Source organism: Odocoileus virginianus, chromosome 20, assembly GCF_023699985.2.
Source record: "Odocoileus virginianus isolate 20LAN1187 ecotype Illinois chromosome 20, Ovbor_1.2, whole genome shotgun sequence".
In the NCBI taxonomy this organism is placed as follows: Eukaryota; Metazoa; Chordata; class Mammalia; order Artiodactyla; family Cervidae; genus Odocoileus; species Odocoileus virginianus.
Genome location: NC_069693.1, coordinates 35,039,679 through 35,056,610, shown reverse-complemented (window position 1 = coordinate 35,056,610; position 16,932 = coordinate 35,039,679). Strand labels below are relative to the sequence as shown.

Below are 16,932 nucleotides of genomic sequence, written 5' to 3'. Positions count from 1 at the left end.
GTGCCAGGGATGCCCCTCCCTGTCAAGGAGGGTCCAGCCTTCTAGCTCCACACCCCAGACAGCTTTACGGTAAGAGGGAAGTGCCCCGGGAGCTCTGACCCCTCTGCCCAGCAGCACCTAGACCAACTGGCTCCATAGCCTGCAGCTGTAGCTCACAAACAGACTGGCTTTGCTCTGACTGGCAGCCCAGAGTCGCCTCGATGGGAGTGGGTTCACGGTTAACTCCTGCCCCAGACTGACTGGGCTCCTGCTAGAGTCTCCTGGAGTCTTCCTGTGGGGAAGGCAGCCTCAAAAGCCGATGTGCAGTACCCATTCAAACCAGCAAACTCTGAGACCAGTTTGGTGGGAGCTGATGGCCAGTTGTGCCTATCACCGCCTCTGACAGAGAGAGACTGGGAAGTCGGAGCTGGGAAGCCCCCTCCTCAGTGATCAACGCAGCTCCCTTCTTGAACAGATGGGAGAATGGAGGCCTCACGAGGGGCAGGGATCTTTCAGGGCTTGCTGCTGAGCTAAGGACCACCCGAGAGGCCCCGAGTTACCAGGGGTGATGCTGGTAGCCATGTGTTTCCCCTGGGCTCACAGCAGGGCGAGTGGGTGATAGGAGGGAGGAGATGAGGAAAGAGCAAAAGAGGAAAGGAGAGGTGGTGGGGCCGGAGGTGGGGAGGCCGAGGCTCTTTGCCGTGTCCTGAACCACCCACCCCCTGGGCCTGCCTGCTCTTCTCTGTCGCGGGGGAGGTGGGTTCTCCTCTCTGATGCTCTCTGCGGATGCTTGGCCCCTCTCAGGGCTTCACTTTCCCCATCTGCCCCTGTGAAGTGGGGCTGGCTCTTTCTTTCTGCAGGCTTTTGCTGTATGGACCCCCTACTGTTTGCCAGGTTCCATGCTGACCTCAGGGAACACCTTGATGAACAAGGTCCAGGAGAAGTAAGGGTTAGAGGTCCTTCCTGGCATCGGAGAGCTCCCTCCCAGACCAGGGGAGACTTTATCAGACCCCAGATGGCGGGACCCCCCAAGTCCTCCTGGCTTGCCTGCCTGCCGCCGGCACTCTCCAGTCCTCTGTCCTTTTGTTTTCTGCCCACTTAGGAGCTAGGCCCCCAGCTCAGGCCCTAGGACATGTGCCAGCTCCCAGTAGGGAGGCGGCCTCAGCTGATGGGAGGAGAGGAAGCCCTTTGAACCCTAACAGGCCTGGTCCAGCCTCCCAGGCAGGTCCCCATATGCGGAGCCAGCCCGGTCCCCCCATCACGAGCCGCTCACCCAGAGCCAGGCTCGGTTCCTTGGCAACATCCTGAGGAATCCAGTTGCTGCACACGCTCCCTTCCTCTCCCCTCCCACCGCCTGCCTGCTGCCTGCGGGGGCTGGAAGCGGAGGCGGAGGCAGAGGAGCCCCATTATAAATCGCAGCAGAGCTCAGGCGGCCAGGGGACAAGCGCTGAGCTTCCACAAGGGCCCCTGCCGCCTGCCTGGCGCCCCTGGACCCCCGCCCGCCCCAGCCATGGGTCTTCCGCCTCTCTCGGGGCTGCTCTGCTTGACTGTCCTCTGCCATTTGGTTGCGCTGCTAGCCGGTGAGTCGGGTGGACTCAGGCATGAGCGGGGTAAGGGGAGCCCCGAGCCCCACTTCTCCCCCTCAAGCCTGACATCAGGGCCCCCAGAGCCTTCCCTGGGTAAGGCTGAGATCCCTGGCAGCCCCTTCTTGACATATATGCTGGGTGGGGGAGGTAGGAGCTGGGTGCGGGGCCGGAGGGTGGGGGGGATGCGGCTGGACACCTCTGGTCGTGTGGTCTGCCCTCCAGCTGGAAAAATTTACTCTCATCAGAGACTGTCCCTGTCTGGCCCAATGAGCAAGGTGTTGATCACTTGGCAGAGCAGGGAGGTGGTGTGGGCAGCAGACGATGCCAGGTGTGGGGGTACCGGGAGAGTGCGGGTGGTGGGAAGCCTGAGGAGGCTCTTGGTGGGCACTCAGATGGAGCTCTGGCAGACCGTGGGCTCATTTCCCTGTCCGGGGTTAATATGTAACCCTCGGTCCTGACTCCTGTAGTCTCGGCTTGGCCCCAGGCCAGGCCACAGTTGGGACTTTCTCCTGCCCAATTTCAAGGCCTCCCTAGGAGAAGGGGCCCAGGACCAGTGGAGGTCAAGGTCATTGCAGCTCATGAATTGGGCTCATCCCTGTGCCTCTGGTCTAACCCCCAATCCCTCTGCCCATGTCCGTCCCCTCCTCAAAAAAAAAGACAGGGTACTGTCTTTCTCTTTCAAAGCACAGTTCAGAAAATGTTTTCACCTCCAGTCACTTGCTTTCTGGAGCCTGGGACCTGGGAGGGCATGATGTATCGATCCCACCCAACATGAGTGAGATGGAGGCCCAAAGAGGTTGAGAAACTGACCTGAGGATGCACAGCCAGCAAGTAAGACAGGAGGGGGTAAGAGTGGGTGCAGGAGGGAGCGTGGATGCACGCTCCCACTTCTGTGGATCTCACTGCCTTCAAGAGCTGTTTGAGTCAGCCCTATCCTCTGGGAATACCCAGGCCATCTGGCAGGTTGAGGCTCAGAGAGGGCGGGAGGCTGCCTTCGGGCACACAACCAGTCTGGGAAAATGGGCACCAGTCTCTGGCTTCCAGGACACCTCCATGGAGCGCGCTGTCCCCCGAGTTCCTCTGTTTGGGGAAAAGCCACCGGTGGGGCAGAGAGCAGGCGAGTGGAGATGGTGCAGGCCAAGCGCTACTGGCCTTCCTGCTTCCTGGGCTTGAACCCCTGAGCCCTGAGGTGTTCGCGGACAGCGAGGATTGGAAGATGAGGAGTCAGGTGGAGGTTGCTTGGCCATAGCTATGACCCTGAATACGGTATTGCCTTCTTTGGTCCCAGCTGCTGCACCTTTAAATATAGCTATTGCCTATATGTGCGTGGTGAGGCTGAGGACACTTGGCAAGTGGGAGAAGGAGGAGGATCACTTCTACTAAGCTGGGTTGTAGGGGGGTGTCTTCTCTGCTAGGACGGAGGAGGGATCCTGGGTAGGGGGCACTCTGGAAGCTCTATCCAGGAGCCTGAGGCTTCAAAACCATCAGGTGTCCACCCTAATCTTGGCCACTGGTTTTGCTGGGAGATATTCCCATTATTCCGACCTTTCTGAGGCTCCATCTCTCCTGCTGTACAACTGGGCATTTGGCCAGGTTCATCTTGAAAGTTCTTAGTCACACTGACATGTGTGGCTCAGAGAGACCCCCTGGGAGCCCCTGCAGAACTTAGGGATTGGACCACAAGCCGGAGAGGCTGGGAGTGAGGGGGAGCTGGGGATTTTGTGGCTACCGCCCTGGCTGGTGCAGGGTGGCTGCGTCAGTTCCCAAATGTGGGTTTGCAGGGCTGTGTCAGGCAGGAGGCTCCTCTGCTTTATATAACAAACCTGCAGATACAAGTCAGAACAGAGAATTTTCCTCCCGGAGCACTGACGCATTCACTCCCACTCAAGCTCTGACAAGAAAGAGGGGGGAAAAAAAATGAATTAAGCTGCTGTCGTCTGCCCCCCTGATTAGCAGTAGGGGTGGGTGGGAAAGGCAGGGGAGGCTAAATCTAGAGTGTCAGATCCAGGCCTGGGTCGAATCTAAATTAAAAATTCCTCTATATCCCGTTGGTTGGGATTTTACACATACAAAGTGGCTTCCTTGTGCATTTTGTTGATTCATTTGGTCGATAAGCACCTACTATGTGCCAAGTACAATTCTAGGTGCTGGGGCCACATCAGTGAATAAAACTGCCAGTGATCCCAGCCCTTTGGGTTGCTGAATATCAACTAGAAAAGACAGATAATACTCAAAATGAATTAATAAAGGATTTGATCTGTTAGAAGGAAAAAAAAATGCTGTGATTTAAAAAAAAAAATGGGATCAAAGGATGGTGTGGAAGGTGTTGAGATTTTATGTAGGGAGTCAGGGGAGAAGGGGGCGTTGAGGGAGGCAGGGGAGAGAATCATGTGGGTATCTCTAGGGCAGTGGTCCTCGGTGCCGGAATTGCCCCCAAGGAGACATTTGGCAATTTCTGGCTGCATTTTTGGTTGTTACGTTTTGGTTGGGAGGTACTCAGGCATCTAGTGCATCGAGGCCAAGGGGTGATGCCAAACATCCTACGGTACACAGAACAGCCTGCACAACAAAGAATCACGTGGTCCAAAATGTCAGTGGTGTCTGCTGTTGAGAAAACCCTGCTCTGAGGGTCCAGATATTTTAAGAGCTTTATTCTCATAACCATCCCATGAAGCAGTTATTATCATGTCCATTTTACAGGGAAGGGAAGGGAGGCTCAGAGAACCTGAGTGACTCATCTAAGACACACAGCTGAGCAGTGACTCAAGCTCTCTCTCTATTACCCAAAAACCCAGAGACCCAGAACGTTTCCATCTTTTCCTGCCTATGACCTTCCGAACAGTCCTTGAGCTCCAGCCTAACGTACTCTTCCTCCAAGAAACCTCCTCTGATCACTTGGAGTTGGAGGTGGTCTCTCCTTCATGTAAACCTCAGCTTCCCTGAGGTCTCTTCTGAAACATGATGTTTTTGCTTGGAGTTTAAGGCAGCCTAGAATAGCGAACTATCTTAGGGGCTGGGAGGAAAACCAGATCTGCCACTAAGCAGCTGTGTGGCCTTGGGCAAGTCATTAAACCTCTCTGATTCTCAGCTTCCACATCTTTAAAATGAAGATAAAAGTAATCTTTTTGCAGGAATTAATGAGAGCAGATGTGTATGGGCTGAGTGTAGGGTCCAATACACCATAGGTGATCTACTAAGAAAAGTTCTGATACTCTGGGGTTCTGTCTTAACCGTCCATTAGGTTGAGAGACTTCTGAGGCTGAGATGGGCCTTCTTCATCCCTCTACTCCTCACAGGGCCTGGCCAGAGGCAGGTCAGCATTTGTTGGTTGAACGAGTGAACATGGTGATCTGATAGCATTTATTGGGAATGAGGTACTCTCTCCAAGCTCAGCATTAGCACCTCTGGGAAAAGGAGTTCAGAGTTAAGGACAAGAGGGCCTGGGTCTTTGTAGATACTCAAAAGTAACTCAAACAGATGTTGGCTGAATCAGGGAGCAGATGGATGGATGAAGGATGTGTGAGTGGGCTGGAGAGAGATGGAGGGATGGGTGGAGGAAGGGGGTGGAGGATGCCTAGGGGACAGACAGGTAGTAGGTAGGTGAGTGGGGCACAGGTAGATTGATGGAGTGGGGTGAGTAGGGATAGGTGGGAGGTAGACAGATGGGTGGCAGGGAATTGGTAGCAGATTGACAAGAGGGGGCAGATAAATGGATGGATGGATAGACGGGTAGGGAGGTGGGTGGAGGGATAAGTAGACTGAGACATTATTTCATTCAATGAATATTTATATCCACCTTATGCTTGATGATAAGAAACACTGTGACACCGAAACATACAAGGTCCCTGTCCTCCTGCATTCACACGACAGTTAATAGATGACTGGCTGGTCAAGACGTTATCCCCAATTACAGAAAAGAAAACTTCAGTTCCTAGAAGGAAAGCCCGCTCAGCTAGTTACACCACCTCCCCAGGCAAAAGCAAGAACAGAACCTGGCCAAGGCCATCAGGCACCATGGCAGAGGGCGGGGACTGTGAGACAGGCTGCTTTTGTGGCTCATTAAGCCCTAGAGGTGGGCATAGTGGATGTAGAGTCGGAAGAGGGCACTGAGCTTCCCTAGTTTGTCCCTTCTGCCCACTGGGCAGCCTCCCCCTGGTTCCAGGTCATCAGGGGCACCATTTTTCTGGAATTCCCCCGGAAGTCACCTGCCACTCCAGTCCAGGGGCCTGACTCTTGACTCTGCTCAACAGGACCTGGGGAGGCTGCTGCTGAGTCATTCTGAGGTCCCACTGTGGGAAAAGTAAGGTGACAAGGCAGCAGGGCAACTTTCACATCCTGGTTCCTCAGAGAAGAAGGGCAGTTGGTGACTCAGGGGCCAGCTTCGGGGAGCCCCCCTGCCCACCTCTGGGGCTACTAGTGATGCCCCCTGATGGCCTGGCCCTGACCTTGCAAGCCCTGACTCCCCACCCCACCCCCATCCCGCCCACAAGGCAGGGTGGGCTGAGGCAGGGGGCGTGATGAGAGAAGGGGCAGCAGATTTTAGAAGGTGTGTGTGCATGCCTGTATTTGGGAAGGCAGAGCATATTTAGTTTGTGTGTCCACGTACATTAAGTATTTGTGCAAGAGCGATGTGTGTTTTGCTGGAACCCAAGGATCACTGGGCCCTCCCAAGCTCTGCAGAAATAAAATAAATTTGTTCTCTTGGCTCCACTGCCCTGGAAGTCCTGGCTTCTAGATTTTTGCAAAACCCTCTGAGGTCTTGCTTCGGCTACAAATGACCTTAATTCCTATCGGAAACTCAAGCTCTTCATTTTTTGGCCTGCCCCTCTCGAACTTATACCAAGCAAAGCAAAGTTTGCTGGAGATTTTAGGGGAAGATAGAGGTGCAGTGCAAACCACTTTGAATGTTTATATAAAATATCTGGGTTCTCAACTGTCTGTTGAGTCACCGTCATTCTGTCCTGGGGTTTCTGTCTGGCTCCACGTGGGACCCAGACATCTTAAGGCCCCACCTATCCCATTCTGCCCCCGCCCCATGCACAACCCCATTTCTACCCCTCCTCCCTATGCCTGCTCCCCCAGCTTGTCCTGGGAATCCAAATGGCCCATTAAGTTCCTCTCGGGAGCTGCTTCCCAACTCATCCTGGCTCTTTTTATATACAATTTATTTTTTTCTGTATTCACATTTTGGCTGTGCTAGGTCTTCTTTGCTGCACTCTGCTTTCTCTAGTTGAGGCGATCAGGGACTAGTCTCTCGTTGCAGTGCTCAGCCTTCTCATTTCAGTGGCTTCTCTTGTTGCTGAGCACAGGCCTTAGGGCACTCAGACTCAGTAGCTGCGGCTCCCCGGCTGTACAGAATAGGCTCAATAGTTTTACTGCATGGGCTTAGTTGGTCCACAGTATCTAGGATCTTCCCAGATCAGGGATTGAACCCCGTGACTCCTGCATTGGCAGGTGGATTCTTTACCACTGAGCCACCAGGGAAACCCTCCTGGCTCTTAATGGCAGAACAAAGGATTGTCTACTTAGCACACTGCTTAGAAGGTGGTTGTCGTCATATATTTAAACTTTTTGTTATCTGCTATGTCAGCCTGGTGGCATGTATGCATTTATGTGTTTTTCTGAGCTGGGCATAAATGTGTGTCATTACGGTAGTTGCCGGTGGCCGAGATGTATGCAGGGAATACACATGGGATGTGAATGGACAGAGATCTAGGGCTGTCTCAGAGGCTGTGGGAATGGATCAGGCTGAGATGGAGGGATGGGATCCCCATGCGAGGGGGTGAGAGCTGAGCAGATGACTTACTACAGTAAGAGCACTGTAGGGGGGATGGCAGCGTCATGGGTCCAGAAGGGCCAGGAGCGAGGCCTGGCAGGAGAGCCTGTTCCGTCACTTGCTGGCTGTGTAACCTCAGATAGATCCTTGTCAGTTTCACACTCCTCGCCCCTGGTGAACCCACTCCAGCAACTGAATTTTAAAACTAAACAAGACGTGCCAGGCCGTAAGAGCTTTATAAGAATTCATTTTCCTCCATTCTTACAACAACCCTGTGAGGTAGATTCTATTTGCTGTCCCTATTTTACAGGTGGGGAAACTGAGGCCTAGAGAGGTTTGACCTGGGACAGGGGGCTGAGGTCAAGGGTGTGGGGCGTTGGTTCTGGCTAGGAGGGTGCAGCTGGGACAAGCTGGCATGGGGCTGGGAAGCCAGATGTCCACGGGCAGTCCGGCTGACTGGGGGCCTCTGTGGGGTCAGGACAGCAACACGGTGTGAGCAAGTGTAACTTCTCCTGCAACAAAATGATCAAGAAGATTCCCGTGTCTCGTCTAGTCGGCTACCAACGAAATCGGGAGTCCTGCAATGATGGAGCTGTCATGTAGGTACTGCCCTCTCGGCTTCTGCATTCCTTTCAGGCCCCTGGTCTCTGCGAATCCATGTCCACATCCTGTCACCCCAAACTGGGCTCCTGGCCAAGGGCTTTCAGCAAGTGTTCCTCTTGCTCCTGACCTGCTGGCCTCCTCGCTGACCTTAATATCTGTGCCCTGGGCAAACGTGAGTGGTGGCTTTCCCGGATGGCCTGGACAAGCCACCCGGGGTGGCAATTCCCACTGGGCCAAAGGGTGTTGTATGCAGCCCTGGAACTGCTGGGTTTCATGGGAGAGGAAAAGCATGGTGTTCTCAAAGCGCAGGCTCTAGACGCCAGCAGATCTGGTGTGAATTCTGCCTTCACCTTCTACAGTCTGGGTGGCCCTGGTGATCTTATCTACTGTTTGGGCTCTGGCTTCTTTATCTGTTCAAATGGGTAGTTTTGAGGAAAATGAAAGGAGATGGTGAAACTAAAGCTCTTGGCAGTGTTCCTGGAAGCTGCTGACAATAAGAGAGGCCAAGGTTATTATCTCCATTGAACAGATAAGGAAACAGAATTCCTCCCAGACTTGAGACTTCCGGGAGGGGTCAAGCCAAGCCAGTTTCCCCTCTGGGTGTTGGGACTCCTGGCCATCTTGGCCGCTTGCTCCTTTGGGGTCCCTCTTGGGTACTGCCCAGTCGCCCAGCCCTGAGGCCTTTCCTCAGGACTGACCTTTGGGTCCTAAATCAGTCTCAGCCAGACCCTGACTCCTGGCAACAGGAAACAGCCTGTTCGAAGCAGGGGCCCAGCTAAAGAAAATTGTACTTCCTCTCACTGATTACTAAGAGGGCAAGTGCACTACAGCCTGACCTCTCTGCTCACCTGTCAAACCTCACTTCCCCCATGGTACCCTATATGTTTGCTTCTCTTTTGTAGGTGAAGGGGAAGTGGGATGCTCCAGAAAGGGGATGATGGTGCTGGGACAGCACTGCACCTGTGGGTCCTTCAGGGCCATGCTTGCTTTCTGGACCTCTCTGGCTTCCTAGCATATTGAAGACAGGCACATTTATATTACCCCTCTAAGCCTCAGTTTTCTAATCTGTAAAATGGGGATGTATGTAGTAGCCATCTTGCAGAAAGGGTATGAGGTTTAACCAGGCAAAATTTCCAGCACAGGCCAGGGTGTGGAGCAGGGATCCCAGCCAGCTCCAAGCTGTGGTCTTGGTACTAAGCCACACACAGGCTTCAAAGGAAGCTTATGATTTGGATGGAACTCAGGATCCTGGAGAAGGGAATGGCTGCCCACTCCAGTATTCTTGCCTAGAGAATTCCATGGAGAGAGGATCCTGGCAGGCTACAGTGCACGGGGTCACAAAGAGTCAGACATAACTGAGCAACTAACACTTTCATTCACATTTCACTTTCGGGGTCCCATCAGGGACACCATATAGAGGGTTGTAGCATCCTAGGGTCCCTTGCAGCCTGAGGATACACTCTAAGAGAGGAGAGAGGTCCAGAGGACAGACTTCAACTGAGGGAGAGGAGGAAGAGGAGGTTATGACATTAAGTCTTTTCCACCGCCAAGCTTGCCAGTCACACACCTGGTGGCAGAGAACACCTGGGATATCTCCCAATCAGAAAACTCGCAGCAAAGAGCCCCCATCCTCACGTTCATGACATTATGACTTACATTTTTATTATCTTTCTGGTCAGGAAGATCCCCTGGAGTAGGAAATGGCAACCCACTCCAGTATTCTTGCCTGGAAAATTCCACGGACAGAGGAGCCTGGTGCATATCAGTCCATGGGGTCGCACCGAGTTGGACACAACTGAGTGACTAAGTTCTCATGCACGCACTGTGAACCAGGTGCTTTACATCCTTTTCATTTTTTACAATAACACAGAGGCAGGTGATCAACTTGTCCTGGTTTGCCGGAATTTTCACAAAAAGACCCTTTCAGTTCCAGTTTTTCTGGGATGATTGGTCACCCTGAAAAAGACAGGACTCTCTTTCCAGTTCTCAAGTGAGAACACAGAAGTTCTGTAAGCTGAGCTGCCCTGGTTAAGAAGCTCATAGCTCACAGCTAGTAAGTGGTGGCGACTTGGCTTCAAGCCAAGTCGGCTCATCTGCAGAGATTTTGTGTGATGCTCCTACTCCACATGGCATCTAAGCATCACTGGCCCCCTTGTCTTCCTTCCTTGCAGCCTGAAGACTGTGAAGGATAAATTACTCTGTGCTGACCCAAAGGAGAAATGGGTCCAGGAAGTCATGAAGATCCTAGACAACAAGGCTGCTATGATTCAAAAGAGCGGCACATTCGAGAGGCAAATCGGTGAGGGTGAGCCCAGGACTACTCTGGGCGCCAGGGAGATGTACTGGTCTGCTGCCTCAGAGGCGAACTTCACAGGCGAAAGCAGTGGTCTGGGGGCAGAGAGTGCCTTGGGGACTTCGCCAGGAGTGGCTGGTTCCATGGGGACCAGGTCCTCCTCCACTTCAAAAGCTCCAGATGGAGGGACTCAGAAAACTGAGATTTTCAACAAGGCTGCCGTCACCACCGCCACGTCTTGGCAGAGTTCTGCTGCCGACCAAACTGGGGCAGGCCTCTGGACTGAGGGGAAAGCCTCTGAGGCCCCCTCCACCCTGGTCTCCTCCACCCAGACCCTCCCCACCCCAGTCCCCTCCACCCAGGCCCCCTCCGCCCAGACCCTCCCCACCCAGACCCTCCTCACCCCAGTCCCCTCCACCAAGGCCGTCCCCACCCCAGTCCCCTCCACCCAGGCCCCCTCCACCCAGGCCCCCTCCACCCAGACCCTCCCCACCCAGACCCTCCCTACCTGGGTCCCCTCCACCCAGGCCCTCCCCTCCCCGGTCCCCTCCACCCAGGCCCCGACTCTTTCCCACACTGTCTTAGAGGACAGCACTTGGCCTGGAAGCCTAACTGTGGGAATCAAGGTACAGGACTCATCAAAGAACTCTCTAGGGTTCAAAGAAATGAGTCCCTCTGCAGCTCACACGGATGCCTTCCTGAGGTCGGCCACTGTGTACGGTGTCTTCGAGGTCACTCTATCCTCTGAAGGGACCCCCAGCATGGATGCACTGGCCTCTGGCAGCTGGGCCCCCAAGACTGAGGAGCTCCCCAAGGCCAAGGAGCCCATTCTCACCACCGCAGGCCCCCAGAGTCTGGGCATCCTCATGACATCCATCCCTGACTCCCAGGTGGCCACACGAAGGCAGGCTGTAGGGCTGTTGGCCTTCCTCGGTTTCCTCTTCTGCCTGGGGGTGGCCATGTTTGCCTACCAGAGACTGCAGAGCTGCCCCCGCAAGACGATGGGGGATATGGTGGATGGGATCTGCTATGTCCCCCGGAGCTGTGGCAGTAACTCCTACGTCCTGGTGCCAGTCTGAACTCCCCTGCTGCCTGCGTCCATCCAGTCGTTCAACTCAGCGGCCCGGGGTCCCCCATCCCCACACTCCCCCTCACCCAAGGGCCTGGCCCAAGCTGCGATGACTGGAGCAAGGAGGCGGGGTCATCTGGGTGGGTCTGCTCCCAGCTTCTGGAGGCCACCCATGACCATTCGTGACCTACTGTGGACAGAGCAGGTGGCCTCCCCAGCTCACTCCAATGTCCCAAGACAAAAAACGCCCCTCTGCTGTTGGCTGATCAGAGGGTCCCTTAGATACCATGCCAGCCCCCGTGAACAATTATTTACTGAACGCCCAGCCCCCTTGACCCACTCCCCGTGTTACCACAGTCATCCCCTCTTGAAAACGAGCCTCGGGTCAGGCCTCTCCTGCCCGCTCCCTCAGACCTCATCGCGTCTCTTGGTCCCGCTGCGGTCGCCAGCCACCCCGGCCACCTGCGGTGCTAGTTATCCATGTCTCCTGTCCAGACCCCATGCCCCAGGCGGGGACCTGTCTTTTCTTGCATGAGGCTAGTGTGGTGTTTCCTGGGACTGCTCCCAGCGGAGGTTCTGCCCTTGGGCAGGCATTTTGGGAATGAGAGATGAAGTAATCTGCTGGCTTTGAGTCCACCCTCACCACCCCCCACCCCCAACCTCCGCATCTGTGAAGGAACATTGACTATGAATGTGAAGGCTGGGAGTTTAGTCCCAGGCCCTCACCAGTCCATCAAGACATTCATCCCTCTGGTGTCTCATCTGTGAAAGGGAACAGGGATGGTAGATATGTGGCAATAACCTCTATCCCTGTCAGGCATCACTAGTTGATCCAGAGACCCCTTTCTGCAGACCCTGGGTGCAGCTTCTCAATCTTCAGCAGTAGAGATGCTCTCAACCATCGATGAGACAGGCAAGTCCATGAATGCTGTGACCAGAAGGTCCTGCCCCCCCCCCCACCCACCCAGCGACTTGTGACAGCCTACCAGGTCATAAGTGAAGGCTGAAGGAGGAGTGGAGGCCTGCAGGCTCCAAGAAAGGAGCCAGGGAGCAGGGAGTAGCTGCAGGCAGTAGCCACACCCCTTCCTCTTCCACTCCTTCACGAGGGACCCAGGTCCAGCATTTTCTCTTTCTTGCCCACGGTCTGGGTTCCTCTTCCACCTCTCACTCCTTGAAAACACTGTCCTCTGCACTCTGAGTTCTTCCTGCCTCCCCTTCACCTCCACTGCAGGCAGGGCCAGGAATTTCCATGACGTTTTCCGTGAGATCAGAATCCACCATGGAAACCTGAGGTTCCCGTGTTTACTTCTGAAAGGGACTCTGTCCTGTGGGGAGGGATGGGCAGGGGAGGGGAAGTTGTGGGCATGAGGTCAGAGGTTCCCTTTTAGGCACTGAAGACTCGGGCAGGGCTGGGTGGGGCTGAAGGCTCTCTGGACTGGCCAGCACCCCACCATCAGAGCCAGACCTTCAAGTCTCACCCCTCAGGGTGTCTGGTGGCAGCTCCCCACCTCCCTCTGACTGCCTCTGAAGGTGTTCTTTGCAGCCCACCAGAGGAGTCTCCTATGGGCTAGGCTCTCCATGTACAGGTGGCATGCTCCTTTGCAGACAGATGCTGAGACAGTGTACACGAAGCTGAGAGAGTGTACATGCGGCTCTGGTCCACAGAGAGAGGGAAGCCAGCTTTCCCTGTCCGCCTGGTCCTCCTCCACGCCCGTGAGGGCCTGGCTCGGTTTGGGGGCACTCTGACCACTCAGAGAGGAGGACAGCAGATCTGAATGCACTTTTTTGGTTCTTCTTGATGGGGAGCCTTCAAGGGATGGGGCCCCTGTGATGGGGCTCCCACCTGTGATAAAACGGCTGGGGACAACAAGTCCCCCTTCCACAGACTTTATGAGGTCCTCCGGAGAAGGACAGAGACAAAGACAATTTGGGGAGGGCTTTGGAAGGAGTTGGTTGATCCTTTTGCTTTTCCAACCCTATCACCAATGTCTGTACCATTTTGTATTTTACTAATAAATTTGAAAAGTCTTGTGGGTCCTATATAGTTGTTTTTCCTGCGTCAGACTCAGCAACCAGGGCCTCTGGGAAGATGGAACAAAGGAGGAGCCAAGACTCTCTGGGGAAGTGGGACTTCTCCAGTGGACCAGTGGATATGACTCTGTGCTTCCACTGCAGAGGACACAGGTTTGGTCCCTGGCCCCGGGGTCCCGCATGCTGCAGGGCAGTGTGGCCAAAACAAACAAACAGTGCTCTCTGGGGAAGCACTGGAGACCCCTGGGGCAGAGGAGCAGCAGGAGAAGGGGTCCGTGAGGACGGCTGAGCCTCCAGCCTAGCTCTGCTCTGCCCAGGTATGTGACACTGGGCATGCATAAAATCAGGTGAGACTTCACTCTACACCTGAAACTAACACAACATTGTTAATAACTATACTCCACGGTAAGAATTTTTAAAAATTTTAAAAGATTTTTAAAAACCAGGTGAGAGATTTCTAGCAGCTTCCATCCGTGGCAGGAATTAGATTCCCTTATGAAGTCCCCCACCCTGCCCCCTCCCACTGCCCAGGCCTACTAAACCACCATTTTGAGTGCCTTGGTATCACCATTAGGGATCTAGTGACCCACGGGAGCAATCTGGGCCACATTTTCCTCTTTACAGCCTCAACTCACTGCTGGTCCAGATAAAGATCAAAGAGGGATTACTTCTCAAGGGACTTGGGTACTCAGAGGTGTGACTCAAGTATGAACCACCAGTGCCCAAGGTGGCATCATCAGGTGCTCTGTACAGCTGTGTAGACTGGAAACTGTGCAACGTGCCAAAGGCCAAGTCTAGCTTATTATACAGTATTGCATCAATCCTGAATATTCATTGGAAGGACTGATGCTGAAGTTGAAGCTCCAATACTTTGGTCACCTGGTGTGAAGAACTGACTCATTCGAAAACACCCTGATTCTGGGAAAGATTGAAGGCAGGAGGAGAAGGAGAACAAGATGGTTGGATGGCATCACTGACTCAGTGGACATGAGTTTAGGCAAACTCCAGGAGATAGTGAAGGACGGGGAAGCCTGGCACACTACAGTCCATGGGGTCTCAAAGATTTGGACATGACTGAGTGAATGAACAAATAATTGCATGGATTCTTAGATACACATTTCTTTCTTCATTTTGTAATACCTTTGGAATCGAGATGTATCTTACAGTCAATGACTTGTCATAGTTTAATTGACAGGTCTTTTGTTCTCTACTAGTGGTTTATTAAATATCAGAATGTTTTGCATTAGAGGCATTTTTAGATTTGATGTCTACATGGTATTTTTTTTTAATTAGAGGCAACACTTAAGAATCAGGAAATTATGCACACCAGCCCACTTTTCTAGGTTCTCTTAAGTGATTCAGAAGGTCTAACCCCCACTGTGTGGTGTCATCCCCAAGATGATGGTGGGTAGGGCCTAAGCCGTGGTTGTGCCTTGAGATGGAGCAGACCAGGGTGACAATCCTGAGTTCTCTACCACCCTTTCTACTTTTTGGTGCTCCGGATTCCAGTGGCCATGTCAATTGCCATTTATCATCACCCTCTTGTTTTTCTCATAGAGAGGATATTTTTCTCTGAGCTCAAGTCTTCATCAAAAGTGGGACCAGGAAAGACAGCATATGATGGGCCCTTAATTTTTCTTACATGCAGCTTCCCTCATTTCACCACCTGCCGAACCCCATAGACATTTAGGTTTGAAGTTCCTGCAAGAATCTGATATTGCTGCCTCGCCACTCAGCTTGTGGGATCTTACTTCCCAGTCCAGGGCTAGGACCCATGCCCCCTGCAGTGGGAGCCCCGAGTCCTAACTATTGGACTACTAGGGAAGTCCCTGCAAATTCTAATAGTGCACTTAGCAGCACACAATAGCTTTCCTGTTCCACCCCAAGTCCAGTCCCTCCTGCTTTTGCCCATTCCCACCCCCAGGAGGGAGCTGGAGGCAAAGTCATATCCCCTCAACAACTGAACACCACCCTTTCAGCAACATGCAACATCAGCAGTGGCTTTGAAATGAAAATATTTGTCCCTGATTTTTCATCACATTCTCAGATAAGGTTAAGCTTTCCATGTTTCAGAAGAGAATGGAGAACAAAAGAAATTTTTATTATCCTTCAGTCCAGATCCACTCCCTAGGGATTTTGGGTTTCATTTTTCTCTTTCAGTTGTGGAGCTCAACTTTAGCTGAAGTGATTCCCCACAATTAGCGCAGAGTTTGATGGAGACTTGAAAGTGGAAGTGAAAGTAACTCAGTCGGGTCTGACTATACAGTCCATGGAATTCTCGAGGTCAGAATACTGGAGTTGGTAGCCGTTCCCTTCTCCAGGGGATCTTCCCAACTCAGGGATTGAACCCAGGTCTCCTGCACTGCAGGCAGATTCTTTACCATTTGAGCCACCTGAGGCCTCTGAAAACTTTGATAGAATGACCAGGGTTCTGAGACATAATATACTATTACTAATAATACAATATTATTATTTATATCATTATCACTCTTGTTCAGTCGATAAGTCATGTCCAACTCTTTGTGACCCCATGGACTACAGCATGCCAGGCTCCTCTGTCCTCCACTATCTCCTGGTGTTTGCTCAAATTCAGGTCCACTGACTCTGTGATGCTATCTAACCATCTCATCCTCTGTCACCCCCTTCTCCTCCTGCTCTCAATCTTTCCCAGCATCAGGGTCTTTCCAATGAGTTGATTCTTCACATCAGGTGGCCAAAGTACTAGAGCTTCAGCATCAGTCCTTCCAATGAATATTATTATAATATCATATTATAATAATAGTAATATAATTATTATTAAAATAGCCATTGTTTATTTCATGTTTACCGCATGCCAAGCAATATACTAAATTCTTTATGTACAAGGGCTTCCACTTGCAGATGATGAGAGTAAGGTTTTCAAAGTCCACGGGACTTGCCTAAGGTCAAACAGACTGTAAGCAGCAGAGCTGGAACCTGAAGCCTTTCTCTAGGACTTGAATCTTAACCACTGTTTTTGAAATTGTGAGCCACAGATTGTCAAAAGTAGAGACTCCTGAGCCCCACTTCAGTCCTGCTGAATTCAGGGGTGGGAGAGCTGAGAGTCTGCACTTTCAAGCCGTTGCCTCTTTCCTCCCTCCTTCCTCTCCTCTCTTTCCCTCTCCGCCTTGCCCTGCCTTCCAAACTAGGGGATTTGGCACCTAGCCAGAGTTTTAGAGCCCTCCGCACCAGGCCAGCCTACCTCCACCCACCTAGGCTTGCAGGGTCCTTTGGGCGACAGCTACCTGCAGCCCTCTCACCCTCTGCCCTTTGCTGTTATTCCCCTTTGCCTCTCCTGTGTCCTCTGTACATTCCCCAAAAGGGTGAGGCCCAGCAGAAAAACACAAATGAATGGTTGGGAATTTCCACTGTGAGGCTGCATAGTATGCGCCTGGGAGCCGTGAAGTGTTTGTGTGTGTGTGTGTGTGTGTGTGTGTGTGTGTGTGTGTGTGTGTACACATGCCCTGCTGCCCCTGTGTACTGGGATTAAAGAAGAGATCTAGTGCCAGGCTGCCTTTCCCCAGATGATCACAAACTTCAGCTGCCAGACCCACGCAGGATCTCATCAACCTCACCA

At 52.8% G+C, this 16,932-nt stretch overlaps 1 protein-coding gene across 2 annotated transcripts; it reads left to right on the top strand.

Annotated features, from left to right (window-relative positions):
* The first annotated feature begins 1,237 nt into the window (after nt 1-1,237).
* CX3CL1 (C-X3-C motif chemokine ligand 1) lies at nt 1,238-13,346 on the top strand. Of its 2 annotated transcripts, XM_020903809.2 has the most exons (3): nt 1,239-1,559; nt 7,820-7,940; nt 10,116-13,346. In XM_020903809.2, the coding sequence occupies exons 1-3, from the start codon at nt 1,490-1,492 to the stop codon at nt 11,314-11,316; spliced, it is 1,392 nt and encodes a 463-aa protein (XP_020759468.2). In that variant the 5' UTR covers nt 1,239-1,489; the 3' UTR covers nt 11,317-13,346. The 2 variants fall into 2 exon arrangements, with proteins under 2 accessions (XP_070307358.1, XP_020759468.2); XM_070451257.1 differs by lacking the exon at nt 7,820-7,940 and having other exon boundaries at nt 1,238-1,559.
* The last annotated feature ends 3,586 nt before the right edge of the window (nt 13,347-16,932 follow it).